Raw genomic sequence first — 26,231 nt, forward strand, 5'->3', positions numbered from 1 at the left:
CTCCACACCACACGCCCCTCCGCTTTGCTATTGAGGCCCCGCCCCCTATGACGTCCCGCTCAAGCCCCGCCCCGCCCGTGCCGGTGCCGCCGGCCGTAAAGCGCCGCCGCCTCCCGCCCGTCCCCGCCCCGGCGGTCGCTGGCCATGTTCTCGGCGGCGGAGGAGGACGACGCCGATTTCCTGTCCCCGGCCAGTGGGTGAGCGCCGGGGGCGCGGCGGGACCCCCTCCCCGCTGCCGGGTGGGCGCGGCGGCCCGGGCAGGCCGCGGGGCCGTGGCCCCGGTGAAGGCCCGCGGCCGTGAGGGGCGGGCAGGCCGCCCCCTGTGCAGCCGGGCCCGCAGCCGGGGCTGCCCTCCTGTGTCCGGGGGTGCCCCGCTGCAGGAGTGCCGTAGGGCAGCCCGGGAAGGATCCGGCTGCCGGCGGGGCTCGGAGCGTCCCCCGGTGTGCCCGGGGCAGGATCCGGGGTTTGAGACCCCGCTTTGCTCGGGGACCGCTCCCGCTGGGGGAGGCGGAGCCGTTCCGGGGTCGCCAGGGCACGGAACTCGGTGTTTGCACTTGAGCTAGGAGCGGTGGGAAGTGCTGGAAGTGCCGCTTTGGGGCCGTTCCCCGGCGCTGGCCCCTCCCAGGCCGCTCCCCGGGATCCCCCCGGATCGGGTCTGTGTGCAGCACATCCAGGGTTTTGTATCGCTGACTTGTTGCCGCTCCAAGAGCTGCAATTCCACTCCCCACCCCCGTCCAGGAGCTTCTCTTATAAACTAATCCTCTCTGTAGAAAACTTAATTAATTTTAAAGGACATTCACTGGCAGTGGTCTCATGTTTTTTATTCCCTTGCCCCATGATATCAGGAATCGGTTGAGTGGAACTGGCCTTGAAGCAGTGAAATTGCAAACAATGTATCCTGAAGGAATAACCTCCATTATTAAACCCTCTGCTCTTAGCTGGGAGAGCTTCTGCCATTTTCAAACTTAATGGGAGAATGTGTTTCCTGGACATTTAAAGACAAAAAACTCCAGGAGCTGAATGATGGTTTCTCTGTCACATATTATTTTGGGTATTGTAAGAATCAGCTATTTTATGTCAAGCTAGTTCTAGTCAGTGCTTCAAAGTAACTTTTTTTTTTTTTGTGTAGTTTCAGTTCTTACACCTTCAGTCCATTTTTGAGGAAACGAAACAGAATTTTACCACTTTCCCAGCCTCTTCATGTACAAGTTCTGCCTATTCAAAATCAAATGTTTAATTAGCATAAAACAACTTAACCTACAGCCCTTTGTTTACTTCCAAAGTGATGATAAACTCTTTTTATTTGAAAGATCTTCTGCTTAAGGGTGTTCATTATGTATAATGTCCATGTTAAATAAGGTCAAATGGTTTTATTTCCCTTCTAGAGCCAGATTAGCCTCTCTCTTTGGCCTGGATCAAACAGTCTCAAGCCAGGGAAATGATTTCTTCCAGTTCACTGCACCAAAGCAGCCCAAGAAGGGTCAGACAGCAGCTGGTGAGTAACTGGGCTTGAGCCTGGGGAACACACTCAGCAGCATGTGTGTGTGGGGAGAACAAGGGCCCTTGTGAAGAGCAGCAGAGCAAATAATTCCCTGAGCTTTCCTCAGGGGTGTTTTCCTCCAGCGCCCTCCTGCACCTGGATTTTCAGCTGGCCTTGGGTGACTTTGGAACTCTAGTCTTTGTTTCTTTGTAATTCCCACTGGAGTTATCTCTCCTTGTGGGAAGGAGCATGTCGTGGTGGTGCCCCCAGGCAGTGCTGTGCTCTGAGAGCTGTCCCTGGTCTCTGTCCCCACAGGGCAGCCCCAGAAGGCCCCGGTGGCCCCGGCGGCCTCGGGAGCCCCCTCGGTGCTGGTGGCCACGGCGGTGCTCGCCTATCGATAGTAAGTGACTCCTGCTGCAGCCTGTCCCTGATCCCAGAGGGGAGCTGTTCCTGCATAAATGGGAAGAGACACTTGTTTTCAGCCATATCTGCATGGTGGGAGTGCTGCAAGGCAGTGGAAGTTTCTGCTCAAGAACAGTTTCAGTTGCTGTGCTGCAGCTCTGGGTGAGGCAGTTCTGAGATAGAGCCAGCTCTGGGTCTGGCTGTGGCTGGGAGCTGTGCCCTGGCTGCTGGGCTGAGATCCTGCTCTGCTTCAGGAGGTTCTGTCAGATGCTTGTGGTTCATGCACTTGAGAATTAAGGAATGAGCAGAGTGAGAGCACTAAAACTGTTTGATGCTACCATCATGGGGAAATGTTTCTGCCCTGGATCTGTGAGAGCAGTTTTCAACTCACTCCACGATGTGTGCTTTTGCCTGTGGGCAAGCAGGAATGTCCCTAAGCTAAGTAAGGCTGCCTGACATTTTATACCTGGGAAAAGGGATCTGAACTCTAAAGAATTCTGAGTTAGGGGCAGTTGTGCAGCTGAATGTCTCCCTTATCTTCCAGTACAAATGGGCAGTACTTGAAGCAAGGCAAGTATGGAGCAGCTGTAGTGGGGAACCATGCCACCAAAGAGGTGAGAGACACTTCCTTCCCTAACTCTGCCCTGCTGAGGGCTCACTGCTATGAGATGGTGTTTTTGTGAGCTCTCCAGGTGTTTTGCTTTTGGTGTTGTTCTCCTGCTGCCTTTCTGCTTCCTGGTTTTTCCGGGGGCTCAGCCATCCACCTTGGTGACATCTTTCTTTCCTGCAGTCTGTGAGTTTGTAAGATCTCTTACAACTCGTGCCTGAAATAGTTTGCAGTGTTTCTGGAAGTCATTTTGGTTTTTATTCAGCATGTCTTTTACAACTGGATCACATATTTGTGCACATGGAAATGGGTGTAGAGGAAAATTCTGTCCAGCAGTACAGAGATGCTTTGCTTAGGTTTTGTTCTTTTGGTATCAAAAACATCTTTCCTTCCCAAGTGTTCCTTGAAGAACACAGAACTGAGGTGCCCAGTAAATTGTTGTGTTTGAAAGCTACTTTGAAAACTCTCACCCCTCCCTGGTGTTGGTATTTGTGATGTTTCATATTCCCCAAGTCCTCATTCATGTCTCACTAAGTTGCTTCTGCTTTGGCAAGAACAAAATAAATCTTAGTTTGGTAACTAAATTCCTGAGTCAGTGATGTGGGAAGTGTTGAGCTGTGTTGTTCTGGGGGAGCTGGGGAGGACAGGCAGTGCAGGAGGAAGCTGAGCCAGCTTTCCTCAGGCTGCCTATGTGATATTACATCCAGCTGGGAGCAGTCACTGGGTCACTCCCAATTCACCACTGAGCTGTGTCCAGTGCAGGTGCACAAAAGAATACACAGCTCCATCATAGATTATGTTTAGTAGAGCCAAATATGCCAATAAATCTCATATCTGTGTTGTTTAGTACTTGGAAAAGTCCTTCCAACTCAGTGTGTTGTGTCAATAGGTTGATGCAAAGATAAAAGAGTTCAGACACAAACCTCTTCAGGGAAAATGTCTTTCCCCAAAGGGTGGACAGGCCCTGGCACAGCTGCCCAGGGCAGTGGCAGACTCCCCATCCCTGGAGGGGTTTAAAAGCCATGTGGATGTGGCAGTTGGGGACATGGGTCAGTGGTGACCTTGGCAGTGCTGGGGGAGTGATCTTGGATCATTCAGTCTCTTCCAACCTAAATGACTCTGTGATGGTTTAATGCAAAGTGTGGTGAGTTCTGTATCTGGAAGGGTTAGTGCACCATCTTTTTCCCCTGTAACTGTGAAAAATGTGGAATTAGTTAAAGCATGTTGTTTATTATAAAACAATGAGTTTTGCTTGCTTGGTTGCTGCAGCTAAATAAAACCCTTGAGAATAAACCAGTTTTAATAAGTGTCACAAAACTGTGTTAAGTATTTTTGCTGAGGTATATTTGACAAATAAATACTGAGCCTTAGGCTCTGCTAGTGACAAAGCACTTTAGAATTGAAGACGTTTTGAGTTCCTATTTTTGTTCTTTTTCCTTGTCTAATTCCTTGTGGAATCCAGTACAGGATCCTCCTTTACATCAGCCAGCAGCAACAGATCACCTCTGCAAGGATCCACCCAGGCTTTGTGCTCACGGTGAGCCTCTGGCTTGGAAAAGCCGTTTTTGATCACAGCAAACACAAGGTTGGCTCTAAAATTCTTCCTTAAGCCTTGGTTTGTAACCTTTGAGATCAAACATCTGAGTGACAGAGCAGGAGGTGTCCCAGTGTGATTGTTCTCCTCGTGTATTGCACAAGAGGCTCTGACAGCTCACTTTGGCTGAGCACCTCCTCAGGAGATTTCCAAACCAAGGCTCCTGTAGGAGGTAAATTATTACCTGTGCTCACAGAGGTGTTTGACATTTGCAGCCCTGGAGTGGATAAAACCAGCAAAATTCCTTTTGCTGAGAATTTTGAGTTAAGTGTCTGAGAGAATACAACTGAGTAAGCAGAAGGAAATGACAGCAAGGAAATGTTTTCTCTCAGAAAATTTACACTCAGCATTTTCCTGCTGTTGAGAGCAATCTGGAGCATTATGAGCTCTAAAATGGAATCTCGCAGGAAGTTGGTTTCTGCCAGTTTTACAGGAAAATTGACATGTTGGTTTATTGTTCTTAGCTTGTCATCAGATGGCATCAAATTTCTTCATATGAGAGATAGAAATTTCACTCCAAAACAATGAAATTTCTGTCCCAGCTTAGACCTTGCTCTCTAGTTTTTTATAACCACGTTCTTGAAAAATTAATGGGTTTTATAGTCACTTCTGATGACATGGGTTTAGAAGTGAGGAGGAAGTGATTTCTCCAACTGATTCTGGAAGCCTAAATACAATAAACTATGAAATGTATATCACTTCACTTAAAAATTCTCAGTATATATCAAAGAACCAGGCTTCAAGGGAGTTTCTGAAAGGTTTCACCTTCCTGTGTGACCTGCAGCATGTAGGAAGCACTTAATGTTTGCTCACATATTTGAGTTATAATAATTCTTCCATGATAATGAGCACATAAATAAAGGCTAATTTTGAACTTTGGCTGTAGAACAGCAGGGTTCTTCCTGCCTTATTTCAGTAGCTCTTATTTTAAGCTTCTTTTGGATGTGGGTTTTTAGTTAATTTAATATCTAAGATAGGACTGATTTCCTCTGCCACAGGTTCAGCCCAACAATTACAGCACGTTCTATGATGATCAGAGGCAGAACTGGTCCATCATGTTTGAGTCAGAAAAGGCAGCAGTGGATTTCAGTAAGCAGGTAACTGCTCCCCTCTGGGCCAGCCAGTTCTGATGGCTGGTTTACAGCAGGGGCAAATCAAGTTTTGTTTTCATTGGAGTTCAGCTTTGAGTGTGTGCATAACTGTGTTGGAGACAGATCTGAGAGGAGCCTGGCCTGAGTTTTGTTCATTAAAACAAATCTCTTGGAAGCAGGGAGCCTGTTGCTTCTCAAGATTCCCAAGTGCTGTGTATCAATGGTTCTGTAGAGCAGAGGGTGTTCATTCAGCACAAGGGGATGTGGAATGCCCTGGGAGTGCATTTCTAATGTGGGCTTGATCAGTACAGCAAGGAATGCATCAGTTTCATGAGTGGGACTTGTCCATTAAAGGTCAGAGACACTGCCAGGCTTTCCCTCTGCAGGTGTGCATTGCCAAATGCAACAGCTCTCCAGCTCTGGACTCAGTCCTCTGCCAGGATCTCCTCCTGGGAGAAGGGCAGGGGGTGGAAGGAGGAGACTCCCTGGAGGTTGCCTATACAGGATGGCTGTTCCAGAACAACGGGCTTGGACAGGTAAAGACACCTCTGCTGCCTCCTAATGCTGAGTGGGACAGTCCTGGCAGGACCCTGCTCATCCAGCATAGTACTGGTGTTGATGTTAAAGTGCACTTTGGGCATTTGTGGCACTGTAAGTGGGGTCATCTGTATTGCCTGTAGAATATCAAGGGATTCTGGCATATTACAAAAATATATTCCTTACTGAAAGGGTTGTTGAGCATTGGCACAGGCTGTCCAGGGCAGCAGTGGAGTCACATCCCTGGAAGTGTTCAAAAACCATCTGGATGTGCTGCTTGAGACATGGTTTGGTGGTGAACAGGGCAGTGCTGAGGGAATGGTTGGACTTGGTAATCTTAGAGGGCCTTTCCAACCTTAATGTTTCTATTATTCTGTTATGTTCAGGGGGAGGTGATTGAAATGCTTTTAAACTTCTGTGGGCACTCTTACACATATCTAATATCTAATGTTGTGTTTTGCTTGATCCAGTCCTGTCCTAAAGCAAGTCTGAGTCTCCAGTTATCATTCACTTCATGAAATTGTACTTCAGGAAATGGACTAAAGCTCTGTCTTATGGCTGAGAATTAATTTTGGTCGTAGTTGGATGGGAAATAGCATTTAACCAGAGGGTTCTAGGAGTTTGTGGAATGTGTAAAGCAGCATTCAGAATCTAGAAACAGTTGGGAAGTCCATGTATTTTGTGTTCTTGTTCAACTCTCCAGGTGTTTGACTCTAATGTTAACAAAGACAAGCTGCTGCGGCTGAAGCTGGGCTCTGGAAAGGTCATCAAGGTACAACTTCTGGCACTTTCATTACAATAATTCAAGTCTCAAAGCTTTGAATTGCTGCAGATCTTGTTCAGGATTCATACATGCTATTTCTGTTTCATTTATTAGCAAGCACTCTGTGACAGTGACTCACTCAAGCTTTGCACAATAGAGCCCAGTCTCCTTTTCAACAGTGTTAGACAGGAGCTGTCCTCTTTGGCAAAAAGGAAACTTCCTGTTTTCAAGAGCTGGGGTTTTTCTGTCTTTTGTTTTTTCTGGAAGTGACTTAATCCATTCCCTTGTTCTTGGGGAACCCTATTTCTAAAGGAAATAAGTTTTCATCCAGGTGTTGTGATACTCCCTTATGTTATTCCATAAAATCAGGGTTTGAGTCAGAGATGCTTTTGTTCAGGTAATTTCTATGACCTGAGTAATTAATGTATGACCTGTATAATTCAAATATGACCTGTTACAAACTGTCTCTTATTGAAGATGTGCTATTTGTCTACTTTGTATTATCCTGTATCTTACTGATTTTGCCTGGCTGTTAGAGCCACCCTGTTCAGTGCTGACATCCCTTGGGCAGTTTGCATTGCTCTGATTCATGTCCCTCATTACAACTATATTCTTTGGTTGCTTTGTAAATCTAACCAGAGCAATTCAGATCTCTTTGGAGTCCAGTTCTCCCCCAGAATGCTGAGTGAGTTTACCACTGTGTGGTGGAGCTGCATCTTCATTCTTTAGTTATCCTGGAAGCCAGTTGTAAATCCCAGTGTTTTGTGGCAAGACAAAGTTTAGTGCTGCACATTGAAAATAAACAGGATTTTGCAAGAATCTCTCTATATGTTTTGGAAGCTTGGCCTGAAGTTGTCTTAATGGGGGTAAATAATGTCACTGATCCTAGTGTTGCTCTCTCTTCTGTTGCCTGTGCACACCAAAGGGCTGGGAAGAAGGAATGCTGGGCATGAAGAAAGGAGGGCGAAGGTTCCTCATCATTCCTCCAGCCTGGGCCTACGGGGCTCAGGGCGTGGCTGCTCGTGTCCCTCCAGACTCCACTCTGGTGTTTGAGGTGGAGGTCAGGCGGGTGAGTCTCTCCTGCCAAATGTTTCTTTTTCATCTGGTTTGTGACTGCAAGGGGCAACCTGCTGGTAGTGTGAGAACTCCAGCTCAGAAACTGTTAGAAACCTCAGCAAGATTTGTATCTTTAATACAAACAAACAAACAAACCGAAAAGAGAGCCCTAAACCCAGAAAATCCCTCAAGGCTGTCTGTCTGTTGTAACTGTCTTGGGATCTTTTAGCTGTCTTATTTGTGAGTCATTTGGGAAAACAAAATACTGTGGGAGGAATGAGAGGATGTAAAGACTCAGCTTCTCCAGCTCTGAATCAATTGGCTGCTTTTCCTTGAAGTGCACGAGCTCCACAGGCAGTGGCATCACAAATAAATTCATGACAATTTTTACAGGAACCCAGAAAAACTTTTTTTTTTTTTTTTTTTTTTTTTTTTTTTTTTTTTTTTTTTTGCTTCATGCTTTTTAAGGTGAAGCTGGCAAAGGAGTGCTCTGGTTCAGATGGGCTGAGTGTCAGTTCCAGGGATTCCCCTGCACCTTCTCCAGTTCCCAGCTCAGATGGCTTCTCCTCAGACTCTGGTTTAGTGCCTCCCTCCACCATCCCTCCAAAGCCTGGGTAAGAGGCAGCATGGCCTGAACAGCTTTCTGAGTTAATGCTGGTGATGCCCACCAGCACAGTGCTGCACTGACACCTCAGTTGGCAAGTGTGGGGCCTCTGTGCCAGCTCAGTGCCCTCCATGTGGCAGAGCAGTGCTTGATAACACGACTTGCTGGAATTTTCTGCTTGAGTGATGACTTCCAGATTAAAGCAGAATAAAGAAAGTCATTCCAGCATTCCTGAGATCCAGTGGGATTGAGCTGTATGGGTGCTGCTCTAACAGCTGTCTCAGCTGGCATCATTGGCATCAGTTTGGACCTTCTCATTCTCCACAACTCCCTGAAAAGAGGGTGTAGCCAGGTGGGGTTGGGTTCTTTTCCCAGGTAATAAGTGACTGGGGAGAGGAAATCACCTCTTAAGTTACTCCAGGAGAGGTTTATGCTGGATATTAGGAAAACCTCCACTGATAGAATGGTCAGGCGTTGGCACAGGCTTCCCTGGGTGGAGTTACCATCCCTGGAGTGATCAAAGAATGCAAATGTGGCACTTGGGGATGGGGTTTAGTGCTGAACATGTTGGGGCTGGGTTAGTGGTTGGTGACTGAACCTTAGATGTATTTTCCAACCTTAACAATTCTATGTTCTCTTCCTTAAATTAAATGGGTCAGTCACCCTTTTTAGGGAGTCCAAGTAAGTGCTCCTCTTGTTGCCATAAGTAGATTTTTGGACTTGGTTAAAATTATTTATACCAGAACGTGGCTGTTAAAGCAAACAAAATTATCTTTCTATAATCAGCTGTTCCAATGGGTCACAGTGGTGTCCTGAGCATATCTACAGATAACACTGCAAAGACTGTTCCAGAAGTGTGGGCTAAAATAAATGCTCATGATGTGAGAAAACAGCTTTCCTAGGGAGATGTGTATTTAAGTGTTTACAAATCCAGAATGTTGTCTCCTGAGTTGCTCCTGGCTGATCTCCACTCCTGTTTGGCTTTGCAGGGAGCCAGCTGTCCGGGCCAAGTCCAACTCCATCAGTGAGCAGCTTGCAGTAAGTCCTGCCTTCTCCTAACTTGAAGCCTGAGTAGAGAAGTTCATTTTCACTTTAAGCATTTACTGATAAAGTGAGCATCATGCAAGACACTAGAATGTTCAACTTACAGCAGCTTTGGGCCTTGTTTTTGAAGGAATTAATGGTTGGACTTGATGATTAATGGTTGGACTCCATGACCTTAAAGGTCTTTGCCAACCTTAATGATTCTGTGATTACCAGGACCTGAGGAGCCCCAGCCCCAGTTCCTGCACTTTAATGCAAAGTGACTTTGACCATGTGGATGTTCACAAGGCTGGCTGTCTTTTGAGATAAATGGATAAATTTAAAATAGATAACAAAGGAATTGGGACATTCAGGATAAGTTTATAGAGCTGCATGAGAAGACTTTGTGCCTCCAGACAGAAAAAGGTGCTGAGCAGCTTCCTGAACTCACACATTTTCTTGTTGGTGTTTTGTGCAGGGGTAGATTTTCCTCTGCAGTGACAGCACTGTCATCCCAGAAAGAGGATATATAGAACAGGCCAGATTAACAATTCTGGTGCTTGAAGAGTAGATTCTCACACAGTCATTGAAAAATTCAGCCAAAATTCAGTCTGAGATTTAGAAGTGTTTGTAATACCTTAAAAGCCTGGCCTGAGACAAAGGGAGAATAACTAAATGTTTCTTTCAGAACCCAGATGTAGCAAAGGCAAAGCTGATTTCTCGGATGGCCAAAATGGGACAGCCCATGCTGCCTTTCCTTGCTGGGACAGCAGGGAGCCAGCTGGACTCCAGTGACTCAGAAATAGAGGTACCAGTCACAGCAGGGTGACTCTTTCACTGCTTTTCCTACACTGGGGGTTGCTTAAAGTGGGATCTGTAGCAGTGCCTCTGCCCTTGTCCAGGGAGATCTGCTCTGGTTCTGTGACAGAAAGGTTCCACTTGGGTTCCTGGGGTAACACCTTGTCTCAAGTGACCTTGGGCTCAGGCTGCTGCCTTGTTCTTTGGTGTTTCTTGTAACATGCAGAAATGTTTTCAGGATCCCAATACTCTGAGAGGGACAACACAGCCAGTGGCTTCCACCAGACCCTCCCAGCCAGCTCAGGCAGTGCTGCCCACAGTGTCCACACAAGGTAACATGCTGGGGAGCTGCTGCACTCCCTTTCCACTCCAGGGGGGCTGGGGGAGCAGAGGATTCCTTCCAGGAGCTGAAATATTAACTGGAAGCTTCTGATAAGCCTTGCTGATCCATGAGCCACTAATCCATGGAGCACAAGACAATCCTTGGAATCTTTCTTCGTTGTGGCCTTGTGCTTGAGGAAGAGCAGCCACCATGCCTGAGCTGTCCTGTCACTGGGCACTGAGATTGGTAGGCCATGGGATTGTAAATGGAATGTTACACATCCTCTCCCAGTGAACAGTACTTTTAGGAATGATGGAAATCCAAGGGAAGGATGGCATGGGGCTGGATGTGTCTTCCCATGATGGAATGGTCACATCAGCTGCTGGTCAGCTGAGCAGCCTTCAGAGTCAGGCTGAGTCACACCTCGTGTCAGTTAGCTTCAGAGCTCTCTCTGTTTGAATGAAAAGAGGTTATTTAAATGGAGCTAGAAGTGGGATTTCTGTGAAATCTCTTTTCTTGACTTATTATCATTTGCTTGAATGGATTTGATTTTCACAAGGTTGCAGACAGGCTTTTGTTAAACTTTTGTCTATTCAGTTGTGTAGTTATTGGTGGGGTGTTTTTGCCGTTTCACACTAGGTGAATTAAATTCCTTTGAGCTGCTTTATAGCATGCTGACTTTATTTCTTCCTTTCAGTACCTCAAGCATCTGGTGCTGCACCCTCAGTATCTTCTGCTGCTTTAATTCCTGCAACGATCCAACCCCATTCTGCTCTGCCTGGAGGAGCACAGGGCTTTCAGGTACCAAAATGAAATCAAGGAAAGTATTGGCACTTCTGTCCTTTCTCCTGAGCCTTCTCCATTGCTGGGAGCAAGGACTTTAAATAAGGGTGAGAATTCCAGGCTGTTTCCTGTGACTCTTTGGCATTCCCAGATTTTCATCATATGCCTCTTAAAATTTATTCAAAAAGAGCTAATTTCTGTTTATGATGGGTTCTTAAACTATGGATGAACCAGGCTTTGTTAATACCTGGTTTTGTAGAGGATACAACAAAAACTTCCAAGTTCCTCAGCAATGAGGAGTAAAGTTGCAATCAAGTTGAGTTGTGCTTTTTTGAGCCCTTTTTAGGAAATAACCTTGTGTTCAAATTAACATCAGGGGGAGGTGTTCACATGCTGATCTCTGACTCTCACAAATGTAGGATGACACAGTTTTGCTGAAATTTGAGTGAGAGTGGGAGCTAACTAACCCTCAAAAGAAGAGTATTATTTTCCTTTCACAATGACTCTTGTGTATTTTGACCTTCCAACTCCTTAATTCTTTGATTTTTTTTTTTTTTCTTCCAAACATCATCCTTGCTCTTGGGCTTCAAAAAATATGAAACTATGAGGACATGGCGAAACAGCAAAACACATTTTAACCTATTGAATTTGTCCTGCAAGGCATATCCAGGAGTGGCATTTGCTTACCCCCAGACTGCTGCATCTGCCTCTCAACTCCAGCCTGTGGGTCAGATGTATCCTGCTCCTTACCAAGGTATGTTTTAAAAGGTGCCTGCTTCTCAGAGAGCTGCAAATCCTGCAGTTGGTGATGATGATTTATGGCTGTGGTAGCACTGTGCTGTTTCACAAATGCTTATTTTTTTAATATCAAATAGGGGCAAGCACTTCCCAATAAATACCCATCTCTTTCTTACCTTGAAGAGCTTTGTGCAGTGTGAAAGGGACTGGAATTTGTGTCTTCCTAAGACTGGGTATTACCAAAGGAGTTTGGTGCTTCCAGTTATAAATAGAACTATCAGCCAGGGAGAGAACTGAACTGTAAAAGGCAAAACCTAGGAAGGACCAAATGCATTTAAAGCACCATTAAGTTATCCCAGTTGGTGAAGTCTTGGGTGAACTGAGCCTTTCTTGGAGCTTGTTTTTGCAGTGCAGTTTCAGAAGCTGACCTTCACTGCCGTGGTTTGATTGCCTCTGCTTTGGTTGTCCCTCTGGTGTGTCTGGAGGCTTTGCTCTTGTTGAGCTGAGCTGTCACATGGCTCAAGAATTTCCTGTACTCAAAACTGCCTCTTGAGTTTATTTGGGAAATACCTACAGTATTCATTTTCCAGATACCATGTCCTTTTCATTTCTGGGCTTTGCTGGTGACAGGCTTCATGCTACCCAGCTTTTGCTGTGTCTCTGCAGGTATTTCCTTCCCCTTGTCACTATAAATCTCTCTTCTTTCCCTTCAAGCCCCTGGAGATGTCACTTCCTTTTTGATGACAGAAGCTCGGCAGCACAACACTGAAATCCGACTGGCTGTGAGCAAAGTCGTGGATAAAATGGATCACCTGGCTGCCAAGGTATGGATAAAATGAAGCACCTGGCTGCCCAGGGATGGATAAAAGGTATCACCTGGCTGCCCAGGATATTTCTGCTCTCCAGGTGTGCTGAGAGCAGTTGGCTCTATTTAAATGCCTGCATTAAGTGATACAGTAAATGAGTAAAATTCCATTATAACACCTTCAAGTGGCAGCAGTTCAGCTGCTGTGTAAAAACAAAGCTTAGGCTTGGGGAAAGGTGCTGTCTTACTGTCTTGAATATCATGTGATGCATTGTTTGGAGGATTCCCTGCCCTCTGGGAGGTGTCACACTTGATTCAGTGCCTGTTCCCTGCAGCTGAGCAGAAGGAACAGTGAAATGCCTCTTTGCACATGTCTGACTCTCACCTGCACCCATCAATTCATTTCAAATGGCTTAAGAATGGTTTCTCCCTGCAGGTGGAGGAGCTGAAGAAGCAAAGCACTGCTAACAGCTCCCTGCTGCCTGGCATCTCCTCTGTCACCATGGAAGCCTCCATGATCATGAGCAACATCCAGCGCATCATCCAGGTGAGCATGGCCAGCCTGCTTTCACTGCCATCAGCAGCTGGGGCTTTCATTATCCCTCATGAGAGCAAATGTCCAGCCACCCATGGCTTCTGGTTTTGTGTGCTCAGAATGAGGATGATACTTACAATGATTTCCGTTCTTCTTTCCCCCTCCAAAAAGCTCTTCTCAGCATTTTGGGGTTTGGGTATTTTCTGAGTCAGAGTTGTGGGTATTTAATGGGCTGTGACAAAAGGTTCATGTGGGAGAAGTTCAGCTTCTCAAACCATTATGGATTTAACCCCCAGCCTTCAGCAGAATGATTTCACAGCTGAAGTACCACATTGTAGAAACCACCTGCTTCTGCTATTCATCACTTAATTTTATGCTTTGAAGCCTTTCTAAGCAGCAGCCTTAAAAACTTGGGGTTTGTGGGTAAAAAAGTCAACCAGACACAATATTTTTTAGAATATGTTTTGGCAGCCACTGTCCTATGCCAGGATTCTGCTCAATGTGGCAGGTGCCTCCCTGGGCTGCTCCCACAGGGGGGATGAGCCTCACCAGTGTCCTTCCTTGCCTCTGTACAAAACAAAGGTTTAGGAACTGCTGCAAGGAAATCTGAGTAAGCTGAATATTCATGCTGAGCTGTGCTTTAGGAGAATGAGCGACTGAAGCAGGAGATATTTGAGAAGAGCAGTCGGATTGAGGAGCAGAATGAGAAGATCAGTGAGTTGATTGACCGCAACCAGAGGTAAGGGGTGGGAGCCTCATTACATTTCCAGACTCTTCAGCTTACACTTGGGCATAACTCAGGGGTGTTTGTTAGGAGATAGCCATAATCTGATATTTTGAATTTTTTTTCTAAGGTATTTAAAGTGTGGGATTCCTCCCACCCCTTCTCTGCAGGGCTTGTCCCCAAAGCTCTGGTTTACAGTAAACATGAATGTGTAAAAGGGGAACAAAATCCCTCCTTCTGTCTTTGAGCACACTTGCCCTGCTTCTGGGAGTCACTTTATTTTTGCTGGCTTTTTAGTAAGGTAAAGAAATTGTAGGGGATGTGGAGCCCTTTGTGAAGTTCAGCTGCTACCAAGTTACCAAAACTCTTGGAACATGGGACATTTTCAGAGAGGTGAAGCATTTATCACAGCTGATAAAAGCTCTGCTGTGCCAGGCACAGCCTTCCCACCGCTCTTGAGATCAGCACGTCCTGTCAGATTGTCTGGGGTTTGTCATGAATTCACCTGAGACCTCCTGTGCTTTGGAATGTCACCTTTTCTGTCTGAGCCCTTGGCTCCAAGCCCTGGGTTTCCAGGAATCCTACAGAGTCGCCCTTTTTACAGGTATGTGGAGCAGAGTAACCTGCTGATGGAGCAGAGGAACCACTCCCTGCAGACCACAAATGAGAGCACACAGGCAAGAGTGTTGCATGCAGAGCAGGAGAAGGTAACAGTGACATGAACAAAGCCAGGGTTCTTGCAGTAAAACAAGCTGAAGCCTTGCTAGTCAAGGCAGTTTTCTTAGAAGGCAACTGAAGTTCTGAACTTTCTTTTGAGAAAAAATTGGATGTTATGATGGCTTTCATGACCAAAGCATCCCAGAGGATATAACAACCATTTCATGCTGTCATAGCTTTAATACTGTTATGTTGTAGGAGAGTGTCTGATTTATTGCTGACTGTGTAGACATGTGGCCAATGTGTTGTGGAATTTTGTATCACAGGGCTTTTGAGTTTGAAATACTTCAGTTACTTAGTTGCACTGATAGTTGCAGAAGAGTTTTATTCCTTTTATATAACTGATGTAGAGTGAATATGGATACAAGAAAAAATGTATTTCCTACTGGAGTTTCTTCATTGCACTTTTGTGGGTTTTTCTAATGCTAATGAGAAGCTGTTTGTTTCTCCCAGTAACACTCTGTGCTTTTATGACAGGAACTGTTGGGAAATAGCTTTTAAACCAGTGAAATTCATTTCTGCATGGCTGCATACCCTGAACCATCCCCGTAGGCCAGCCTAGCCCAGGATTGCTGCTTTGGCTCTGCCATTGCATGGTGCCTGCTCTGCTTTCTCAAGCACTGGCCTCTTAAATTGCACCAAGTCCAGTCTTGCTCTGTGCTCTCCTGCTGAGCTGTCTCTCTCCAGCTCAAATGTGAGGTGACAAATGCTTCTTCTGTGTGAGAACCACAGCTTGGTGCACCTAAAGCTGACCAGAACTGCAGCTTTCCAATGGGTGGTGAGAGCAGGCAGGGAAAGGGGCTGCTTTTCCACCCCCAGCCCAGGCTGCACACCCACAATATGTAGGAGTGTGAGAGAATCTAACCAGGAATAAGTCAGACTGAAATAATAAATCGAATTCCCTCCTCAGTGAGGACAGCATCCTGCTGGTACAATAAAACTTGGGGAGGAGTCATCTTTTGGAAGTATAAGATCTTCAGGAGTCTTTTGAGCCTCATCTTCAGCAGGACCCCCTTGACTGAGCAGTCACTGCCCAGGGATGATGTTACATGAACAGGCTTCAGGCCAGACCAGGAAAGCCCTGCCTTGCCCTGGGAGATTTCCCCTGCTTCTGTGGGAGTATTGACTGTAAATATGAAGGCTGTTTTTCCCTCCTCTTCCCTTTGTCTAACCCAGCTTGCCCTGGGACTGCAGTCCCTGGATCCCCAGGAAAGAGGATTGATTGGAAGCTGTTTATCCATTGTTTACACACAGATTTACTCACCATTTATTTGGTTGCACTCAGGGCCACTGAGGTGTTGGTTACTCACTGCTTTAGGTTGTGGATCTTTGGCCCTGGCAAAGCAAGTCACAGCTTTAGCTGAAGGCTTGTGAACCATAAGTAATTCCCCACCTCTCCAGTGCAGGTCACAGCCAGGACTGCTCCCAGCTCTGGAGTGTGACATACCCTAAGGACACCTTTAGTGTCTTTCTTTTTACATCAGGCTTCACTCCCTTTCTCTGTCTAAGCTTTTTCAGTCCTTGGAGTAATTTAAAGGCTTCTCTGTCATGCCTTAGGCTCCTGTTATGAAGCATTTTGCTTTTCTGCTGATGAATGCCTCTGCTTTTCAAGTTGTGTTCTTAACCCTTCCTGTTTCCTGTTGCTGCTTTCTCTTCCCAGCACATGCTGCCAGTGGATCGGGGCTGGGACCAGGTGAGGCAGTGTCTGCTGACTGTGTAGGTGCTACATGGTTGTGCCCTAGCAAGTGCCAGCCCAGCTTCCTCTTGAGCTAGAAACTGATTGTCATGGAAAGAATTGTCTCAGAGCTTGAATGAGCAGAGATCCCTCACTGGAAAAGGGCTTTAGAACTGGCAGTGTCTCCCCACTGGCCCCCTCTTTCTTGGGGAGCCCTTTCCAAGAATTCTCTCACATTGCTGCTTGTTCCACTCCCCATGGGAGAGCAGGATCACTGGCAGAGCAGGTACAGGTCACCCAGGATTCCTGGTGCCTGAAAGCTGGAGGCTGGAGCTGAGCTGTGGACATGAAGCATCCTCTGTAGAAACTTGTGTCTAGTAACACTTCCTGCCATAGGATCTTCTAATTTTGTTTTCTTTATTTGCCATTAAAGACAGAGGCCAGGGTTAAAATAACCTTTAGGTGTCCTTAGCTGTTCCATGGGGTTTGGTTTTAGCATGCCAGGAGTCAGTGTAGCAGTGGGACATTTATGGAAGCACAGGAGGAAAGCAGATCTGGCTTTGGCCACTCTCTGAAATTCTGCCTCCTCCTTAAAATGAGTGGTGTGGTATCTCAGCCCTCCAGGTCAGCACATCCTCATCATCAACATAGCTGGAACAATTTTGCTCACAGCTCTTCTGTGCCAGAAGGTGCTGGTCCTCATGTGGAGGGAATTCTCTTGGGAGGATAAAGCAGAGAGAAAATCCAGTTCTCCTGACCTTACCTGTTTCAAGAATGTGAAAAATCTGTTGGGAATCTCAAAATAGGCAGAGGTGTGGAAGCTGTTTAGGGATTCCCTGTGCAAATTCTGTCTTTGCAGAGCATCCTCTGAAGTTTGTGTGTCACTCAGCAAGATTGGGAATGGGACTTTGTGTCTGTCTTAATGCCTTGAGCCCCTGCTAACATTGTTTCCAAGTTGTCTAACAAGCTGTGCTAGTGCCTGGTTTTAGGTGAATCACTGACTGTCAGCAATCCTAAATCTAAACAGGTCCCCCACATGACTGAGAGCTGTGCTGGGAAATGCCAGCCTTGGCCATGGGCAGCCAAGGTGACCTAGGCTGTGTGCTCTGGGGGCAGGGTGCTCTCCTGGCTGGGACCAGCCTGTGTTTTAGTGGCTCTTCAGTGATTTGTAAGCTTATGAAAGACAGTTAGATGTTGGAGCCCAGGCTTTTTACTCAAATAGATGTTTTCACAGCCTGAAAACTGAGTAGAGCCACCAGGCACTGGTACCAGGCTTAAGCATATTTAACGTTTTCAGGAAAACTCACTGGGTTGAACTGATGTGGTGATGAGGTTGTTGGTGGTCTCATGCAGCTTTCTAGTCAGTCTGGATAAAACTGACATGGCAGAAAAGTCACTGTTGCCTCCTTACTCTGGAGATATCTTCCCTGATAAGGTCTCCAGCCCTTTTCCAGCTCTTCCTGAGAGAACACTTCTGCTGCTTCCTCACACATCCCTTTTTCCCCCCTCCCTTTTCCTTGCTCCATTTTGTGCTCCAGGCCAAAGTTGCAGAGGAGCTGGCAGCTGCCACAGCCCAGGTTTCCCAGCTGCAGCTGGAGCTCACTGCCCACCAGAAGAAGGAGATGGACCTGAGGAAGCAGCTCTCCTGTGCTGTGCAGGATGCAGAGAGACAGGAGGCACAGCTCAACAAGCTGCAGGCACAGGTGGCAGGTGGGAGCTCCTTCATGGCTCTTTTCTTTGATAAGTTGTAGTTTTTTCCTGTCTTCTGGGGTATCTTCCTGCTTTCCCTAGGATCAGTCACAGGGGATGGAAGAAGGATATAGTTTTTATCAGTCATGCAGGGACAATCAATAGCCCATTAACAGCTGACATCTTCCCAGAGGGAGGATTGGTTTGTGCCCAATGAACAGAAGAGAACTGCCCCACCTCTGACAGATGGGAAATAGAAAACATCTTGCCTTGCAAGCTAGGACAGATGTTCATTCATTCCTCTGTGCTGGGCACTGCTGTGGCCCCACCTTGAACCCTGGGGTCACTTCTGGACCCCAGATGACAAGAAGGACAATGAGGGGCTGGAGCACCAGGAGAGGCTGGGCAGGGGCTCAGTCTGGAGCAGAGGAGGCTCAGGGGGGACCTTGTGGCTCTGCACAGCCCCTGACAGGAGGGGACAGCTGGGGGGGGTCAGGCCGTGCTCCAGGGAACAGGGACAGGAGGAGAGGGAACGGCTCAGGCTGGGCCAGTGGGAATTTAGGTTGGATTTTAGGAAAAATGTCTTCACATAAATGGTTGCAGAGCACTGGAACAGACTGCTCTTGATAAATTCTAATCCCCACTGCAGGCACAAGTGGAGTTGACTGCACTGTGCAGGAGACTCTGTTCCTCCCCATCAACCCCCAAAATGTGCTCCCCTGCAATGGGAGTTGCACCCAAGCTCACAGGGAAATGTGGGGCTTTGTCTGCAGAGCTCCAGGAAGCCTCTCAGGACACTCAGAGCAGGTTCAAGGCTGAGAAGCAGAGCCGCAAACAGCTGGATATGAAGATTGCAGCACTGGAGGAAGAGCTGACAGACCTGAGGGTGGAAAAGGAGACTCTGGAAAAGGTATGTCCAGTGCTAGCAGCACAGTTTGTTGTTTACTGAAGGTTAACCCAAGGCTAACCAAAGGTTCTTGCTTTTAAATATGTAAGTTAAGTAAATCTTGACTTAGCTACTGGCTGGTGGATCCTTTTTGCTTATGATAATTCATTATTTATTCTTTTATTTATTTATTATTATTGTTTGTTTTTTATTAGTCATTATTATTTATTTAATGAATTTTATTTATTTATTTAATGTCTTACCCAGTAATGTGTCGACCTTCCTTACCTCTGAGATAGCCTCAGCTTGATTTCAAGTTATGAAGTTCTCTGCCCAAGGAGCCTCCTTCTGCCTGAGGGAGAAAAGCTGCTTTGGTACAGTCTGCCCTATTCTGTGTCATGTTCTGTGTTGCAGAATCTTGCAGAGAGGAAGAAGAAATCCCTGTCAGAGAGAGCTCAGGCAGAGGAAGAGATGGAGGAAATCCGCAGGTCCTACCAGCAGGAGCTGGACAAGCTGCGACAGCTCCTGAAAAAGGCCCGGACCTCGACTGACCAGGCAGCAGCAGAGCAGGTGGGGACTCAGGGGAGCTGCTGCTCCAGGTCTGGAGGGCTTGTGGGAGCCTACAGGTAGGAAATAGTGTGAAAATGTTCAGCTAGGGGAAGAATGAAAGCATTACCTGCTTGAATTCATGGGTTATTGTCAAACTGAGGAAAGGAGAGGCACCAAATTGAGATTGTAGTAGAGAGAAGAATATGGGACTTGTGAGGAGTGAAAGGTTGTTTAGAATTATGCCAAGAGGTCTGAAATCTGAGCCAGATCATCTGGCCAGCCTGAGGCTTTGTGGCTGGAGCTGAAGTGAGAGGTGTGGGTATGAGCTGGTGGCTGCACCCTGTCTGTGGGTGTCCAGCCCTGGCTTTCACCTCCTGTGCAAACACAGATCTGTGTGTGTGTGTTCCTGATGGTGTCTCTTGTGCCATGGCAGCTGTCAGTGATCCAGGCTGAGCTGGAGTCCCAGTGTGAAGCCAAGTGTGAGCGTGCCCTGGCCTCAGCCAAGGAGCAGCACGCCCGGCAGTGCCAGGAGCTGTGTGAGCAGAGGGACTCCCTGCAGCACCAGGTGGCCCAGCTGGAAGAGAAGGTAAAGAGCTGTTCTTCATTGCTGTAATGGGCACTAACACCAGCAGCTGTAACCAACAGTCTTGTCCCACCTAACTGGGGCTTGACTTTCTAACTCCCTGCCTGTTCTGGAGCTTGATCTCAGCCATGTGCATGTGCAAGTGTTGGGTTGGGTTTATTACAGAGGAGGGAGAGCCAAGGGGCTGATAGTGCTGAACTGCAGCTACAGCTTCCACTTAACCTGCACTGTCCTGAGTGGCTGTTTGGAGTGGGTGACACTGCCAGGGACTGGACCTGCTCTGCTTCTTGTGTTTCAGCTCACAGCTCTCAAACACTCAAAAAAAGCAGAGGAGCAAAAATTGTCTGAGGCTCAACAACGTTTGGAGGAGCTGGAGCCTATCCAAGAGAAGGTAAAGGAATAACACAGCAGCTGGATGGGAACTGGAGTGCAGGGAACACCGATCTCAGGCTAGTCCAGAATAACAAGGATGTGAGTTCCAGAATATGGTGAGGAAGGGATAATTTTGTGTGGTTTCCAGCAAACCAGAACAGGCCCAGTAAGAGACCCAGCCTTCATCTCACTGGGATCTCAGTGATGCTGCTCCCACCTGTTCTTGGTGGCACTTGAGGAGCTGATGACACAACTGTGACTCTCCAAGGCTGGCTTGGCTGTCCTTATTTTGGTGCTGTTACTTTCAGCCGAATCTTATGTGATGTGTTTAAAACCCCACGCAGAGTTGTGGGGTGACCCTGGAGGTGGGGCTGTGGTGAGGAGCAGCTCTGAGGGTGTCTCTCCCCTGGCAGTACTCAGCCCTGCAGGCAGACATGGGGGCGCTGAGGGCTCGCTACGAGGAACGGATCCGAGACCTGCAGAAGGATCAGGATGGACCTTCCCCTGCAGACTACACTGAGCAAGTGAGCTTGAGCCTCCAGTACTTCTCCTTCTTGAGCAAATGGATTTACCTTGAATTATTTCTCTTTGAACTGACATAAGAAGGAAAAACATAATTTTCTCCACAGAGCACTGTGCTTGTAGTAACAGTCCACAGAGGAAGAAGGGATGGGATCTTGTCTTAGAGTCATGGTCACACAGAATGGTTTGGGGTGGAAGAGACTGTAATGCTCATCAATTCCATCCCCTCCCAAGAGCAGGGACACGTTCCACTGTCCCAGGTTCCACCAAGCCTGTCCAGCCTGGCCTTGGACACTGCTAGGGATCCAGGGGCAGCCCCAGCTGCTCTGGGCACCCTGTGCCAGGGCCTGCCCACCCTCCCAGGGAACAATTCTTAATTCCCAATATCCCATCCATCCCTGCCCTCTGGCACTGGGAGCCATTCCCTGTGTCCTGTCCCTCCAGGCCTTGTAAACAGCCTCACTCCATCTTCCTGCTGCCCACTTTGTTGCCTGACTTTTATTTCTTGTTAAAACTCTACATTTGATGTTTAGATTTAGGAACTAAAATAAGAAAGAATGCCAGTCTGCCTTGGCTTTGTGCAGCCTGCCTCAGTTTGGGGGGATAAGTTTGGGTCACTGAGTGGTTCTGAGTTAAGGTGTCCTGATGTGGTGAGGATTTCTGGTTTGGAAAGTAGATTATTTGAAAAACCACCTGTGTGTTTGGATTTATTTTTCCTTCCCTTGGAGAAGTGCCTGGTGTTGAGTGCAGTGCTTCACATGCTAATGAATTATAACTCTGTTTCCTGTCATGCTGTTTTGCAGGTAAAGAAGATAATGAATGGTGTATTTCAGTCTCTTCGGGGTGAATTTGAGCTGGATGAGATGTACAGTGGCAGGACAGTCCTGGGGGTGGTCATGAACACTATCAAGGTATGACAGTGCTGAGAGAAGAGAGAGAACCTTGGGCTAAAACCTCCAGTCTGTACTGTGAGACTGAAAAAACTGAAGGAGGATTTGTTGTGGGTGGCAAAGCAGCCTGGTAGGAGGAGGTGATACAGGGATCTGTGATGGTTTGTAACTTGTGGGGTGTAACTTGTGTTCTCTCTACTCCCTTTTCCAGACTGTGACACTGCAGCTGCTCAACAGGCAGCAGGAGAAACCAGAGCATGGCAGTGAACATGAGGAATCTGGAGCAGGGAGACAGGAGGGATCACCTGGAGCCAAGACTGAGCACAGAGAGCCCCTGCAGCACAGCCCAGCACGGAGCACTGCACCCCCAGCTGATCCTGGGGACGTGACCAGAGGCTCCCTGCAGCCTGAGCAGCAAGGCCAGGCTGCTCCTCACCCTGCTGGGCCCAGAGCTCCTGAAGAGGAGCCCGAGACACAGAGGAGTGGGGTGCCAGAAGAAGAGAAGGTTCAGGAGGAGCATCTCCCTCCCACAGCTGCTTCCAGCCTGGATGCTGAGAAGGAGCCTGTGCTTGCAGGGCAGCCTGTTGCTGGGCTGGAGCAGAGGCTGGACAGTGTTCCCATCAGGAAGGCTGGCCCAGAACAGGATCCTGTGCCTTTGCAGGCAGCAGCTGCAGAGCCTTCTGTTCCAGGAGCCAAGCCAGGAGAGGGGGATGAGGCAGCACCTCCAGCGTGTCCAACTGTGGAGCAGAAGGCAGAGGAGGCTGGGGGAGGTTTAGAGCCTCCTCCCTTAAATGGGGAGGAGGGCAGTGGCACAGACCGGTGGGATGGAGCTGGCTCTGAGCAGGAACCTGCCTCAGTGTCCAGCAGAGCAGAGCCAGGCTCAGCTGTCCTGGGAGAAGCTGCAGGATCTCAGGAACTGGACTCCAGCCCCAGGCACACAGATTCCAGGTGAGGGGTGGTGCTGGGTGCCAGGGTCAGGTGGGGCTGGGACAGCAGCAGGTCCAGGTGTGTTCCTGCTGCAGGGCAGCACAGGCTGGGGGCTGCAGCCCCCCCATGGTGCTGGCACTGGATGGCACCAGCCAGGAGCTGGCACAGACCAGGCTGCCCAGGGCACATTCCACTGGGAGCAGCCCCAGAGCAGCCTCCTGTTTGCTAGAGGCAGTGGAGGACATTCCCAGGGGAGTGTGCAGTTCCTGTGCAGTGATCCTGGTGCCTGCCAGCCCCAAACTTGCCCTGCACTGCTGAACAGTACCTGCCACAAAGGCTTCCCTCTGTGACAAAGCTTTGCCATCTCTCAGTAACAGAACTTGTAAAAGCAAATTCCATCAGCTGCTCATTCTTTATCTCCTCGCAGCCTCTTTGAGGAGGACAACTTCTTTGAAACAGCATCTCCTAAACCACTGAAGCCTCAAGTTCCCTCAGAAGAGGACGATGAGGAGGAGGTGGTATGTATTTGGGTGTTTGAGTGTTTACTCTGAGGCATGGTCTGTAGCTTGTCTGTAACATCCTCCCTGTGACAGTGGGGGCCTGGCTGAGCTCAGGGCTCCCCATCCATTCCCTGTGTAAATCAGGAGTGTCTGGGGTCGGTGACTGAGCTGGGAGGGGCTGGCTTGGCTGAGGGAGTGGTGACAGACTCCTGCTGGCATGAAATCAGTGGGACTTGCCAGGTTAATTGAAGGGTTTTAGTGTTTGGCTCCTCTCCAGTCCCTTTTAGGCTGTAAGCAGCTCCCGGAATCATAGAACCACAGAATCCTCAAGATTGCAAAAGACCTTTAAGATCATCAAGTCCAGCCATCCATGTAGCATCATTCACCATTGAACCATGTCCTCAAGTACCACATCCACCCATTTCTTGAACACTGCCAGGGTGTGCTGACTCCACACTGCCCTGAGCAGCCTGTGCCAATGCTTTACATTCCTTCCCATCAAGAATTTTTTCCTGCTATCTAATCTAAACCTAATCTGAACAGCAAACCATCACATGAGAAATAAGAACTTGGGTAATGAGGCTTCTTGTTCCCAGCTCCTCAGAGCTGGCAGAGATTGCAGAGCAGTTTGTGTGGTGATTAGGACATGCCAGGAAGCTGCTGGGGCTGAGCAGTTTCCCTCTGGTGTGCCTTGCAGAGCATGAAGGGGCGTCCCCCTCCCGCGCCGCTCTTCGGTGACGATGATGACGATGACCTGGACTGGCTGGGATGAAGATGTGGCTGCTGAGCCCTTTCCTCTGGGCATGGCCTCTTCCTGTGCTCTGAGCCCATGGTGAGCTGCCCACATGGGACATTGGGAATGACCAGGGACTTCCCAGCTCTTGTCCTGCAGCTGGAGGGGGGCTGGCAGCAGGGGGCTTGTCCTGCACTCGTGGGTGCTCAGCCCTGTCACTCTGAGCTGCCAAACACTCTGGGCTTGGGCTGAGTGCAGGACCCACCCACTGCCCCCCTCCCCTGAGCCCTGGATTCATTAATCTCAAACCTTTTGCAAATAGCAACTTGGTGAAGAGCTTCAGCAGAGCAAGTCTGGCAGGACCCTGCAGTGGCAACACCCTGTTAAAAAATCAGACTAAAATCTCCTTCCCCAGTGATGAACTCCTTGGAATGTTTCTCAGTCCCCAGGTGGCTCCCAGGGACCCTGCACCCTCTCCCCACTGTGTCTGAGCCATGTGCCACTGGAGGTTCCCCCAGGAATCCCAGTCAGGTGTTTCTTGTGAGCCCCTGGGGCTGAGGTGGTTCAGGTGGGCACTGACTCAGAGCCGTTGCACAGGAGCTGCTGGGCCTTGGAGCTTTGGGAAAGCAGGGCCTGAGCAGCTGTGATGGTACAAGGAGCCCAGTCCCTGCTGTGTGTTAGTCAAACACTCACAGGCAGCTCAGCTCCTCTCCTGTGCCCAGAGCTGAGGTGGCTTTTGCTGGCTGTTTCCCTGTGGGAGCAGCAGCCCAGCTCTGGGATGTGCTGTGTGTTTGGGGAGTCCTTCCCCACAGCCCAGCCCCTCTCTGTGCCTTTGGCTCTGTTGCTGTTGAAGTGTGACCATCCCAGCACCAGTCAGACTGTACACAGGGGTGGCACACAAGGCCCAGGCTGGGCTGGGCAGCCTGGGCTGTCACCCTGCACTCTGAGGGGACCAGGAGGGGAAAGGACAGAGCTGGGCAAACAGCCTGGGGCTCTCACAGCACTTTTATTCTCTACTCATGGGCACTAACACAACTTCACCCCAGAAGACTTTGAAATAAATAAACCCCTGCATAAAATGAAAGGACTTAAACTAATTCTATTAATTCTATGGTTTAGTTTCTGCACCTGCCTTTACAGTCTCTGATTGGAATCAGATCTCTGTCCCCCTAAAGGTGATTTCTTGGGAGGAAAACACCCAAAAGAGCACTGGGTGTTGCTGTTGGGGTGTGCCCCATCCTCAGTACCACAAAGTGCCAAGTGCAGCTCAAATTGGGGCAGAGACCAAAGCCTGTGACAGCCACCCTGGTGCCATGCAGGGTGACCTGAGCTGGGCCTTCCTGGGCATCACTCAGTGCTCCATGTGAGGGTGTTTGGAACTGGATTTTGGGGGGTGCTTGTGCTGCTCTGAGTGTCAGTGCCCTGGTGTGGCATCTGGACCCGTCCATGCAGTGTCCCAGGGGTGATCATTGCTCGTACTAACAACTTCCACTTCTCATTCCCTGTTACAGATAGACACCCTGAGGGATTTGCATTTCACTTCTTGGAAAATAAAGTGCAATTAAACCTGATTTTTTTTGCTTGCAGTGGCTTTACTTTAGTCTGGCTTTATCTGTCACCTGAAAACTGACTTTGCTCTGACTTAAATTTGGAATAATTTCATTTAGAAGCTGTGCTTGTCTGTTCTTGTTGTTGAAGCCCTCTCTTGGGAAAGGAGAGAAGGTCTCTTTGTGCTGTGGCTTCTTGGGCTCTCACACTGGCCTGGGTTGGAGTGAGAAGCTGGAGCACAAAGAGCTTTGATGGTCACAGAGGGCACTTGCCTGGCTCCCCTGAGATTTAAGGGGAAGGGATCTTGGGTGTCTCTAGGGATTTGCAGAGCTCAGTTCTTCCTGAGCTGCTCTGGGGCTGCAGAAAGGTTCAGCTCCACTGTGGCTGGGAGCCCTGAGCAGGGATTGGGGTGCAAGAGTTGGGATTTAAACTTGTTCCCCACCATTCAGGCCCAGCAGGTACCACAACCCCTTCTGTCGGGCCGTGATCTAAATTAACCCTGTCTGTGCCTGTGTGAGCACCTGAATGGGGCAGCTCTAGGCTCCCAGGGGCAGCGCAGCCCCGGCGAGGGAGGGACGTGCCAGGGCGCAGAGGGGACGATGCTGCCTCAGGGGCTGTGCCGGGGCTAACCCTGACCCCCGGGGCTGAGTTCTGGCCAGCGGTGGGTGAACCGCGGAGAACTCTGCTGAGGATGTGCCCAAGGGGGTTGCTGGGGGCCGGGAAGGAGAGGACAGGACCCCGTGCTCCATCCTGGTGCTCCATCCTGCCTGCCGAGGCT

General features: G+C 48.6%; 1 protein-coding gene across 4 annotated transcripts; it reads left to right on the forward strand.

Annotated features, from left to right (window-relative positions):
• The first annotated feature begins 70 nt into the window (after window positions 1–70).
• Window positions 71–25,431, forward strand: FKBP15 (FKBP prolyl isomerase family member 15). 4 transcript variants are annotated; one of them, XR_014616677.1, is made up of 30 exons: window positions 71–197; window positions 1,386–1,495; window positions 1,796–1,880; window positions 2,427–2,496; window positions 3,952–4,026; window positions 5,082–5,180; window positions 5,561–5,710; window positions 6,415–6,483; window positions 7,400–7,543; window positions 7,999–8,144; window positions 9,124–9,172; window positions 9,846–9,965; window positions 10,194–10,287; window positions 10,975–11,078; window positions 11,721–11,814; window positions 12,513–12,622; window positions 13,040–13,150; window positions 13,783–13,877; window positions 14,467–14,569; window positions 17,793–17,964; window positions 18,717–18,853; window positions 19,244–19,399; window positions 19,812–19,964; window positions 20,260–20,352; window positions 20,747–20,857; window positions 21,659–21,766; window positions 21,957–22,693; window positions 23,100–23,190; window positions 23,870–24,004; window positions 24,228–25,431. XR_014616677.1 is itself a non-coding variant. In XM_084219988.1 (29 exons), exons 1-29 carry the CDS (start codon window positions 145–147, stop codon window positions 23,942–23,944), a joined length of 3,714 nt encoding a protein of 1,237 aa, XP_084076114.1. In that variant the 5' UTR covers window positions 71–144; the 3' UTR covers window positions 23,945–25,431. The 4 variants fall into 4 exon arrangements, 3 of the variants coding, with proteins under 3 accessions (XP_084076114.1, XP_084076116.1, XP_084076115.1); XM_084219988.1 differs by having other exon boundaries at window positions 23,870–25,431; XM_084219990.1 differs by lacking the exons at window positions 71–197; window positions 1,796–1,880 and having other exon boundaries at window positions 1,485–1,495; window positions 3,957–4,026; window positions 23,870–25,431.
• The last annotated feature ends 800 nt before the right edge of the window (window positions 25,432–26,231 follow it).

This window comes from Fringilla coelebs, assembly GCF_963513975.1.
Source record: "Fringilla coelebs genome assembly, chromosome: 21".
Lineage (NCBI taxonomy): Eukaryota > Metazoa > Chordata > Aves > Passeriformes > Fringillidae > Fringilla > Fringilla coelebs.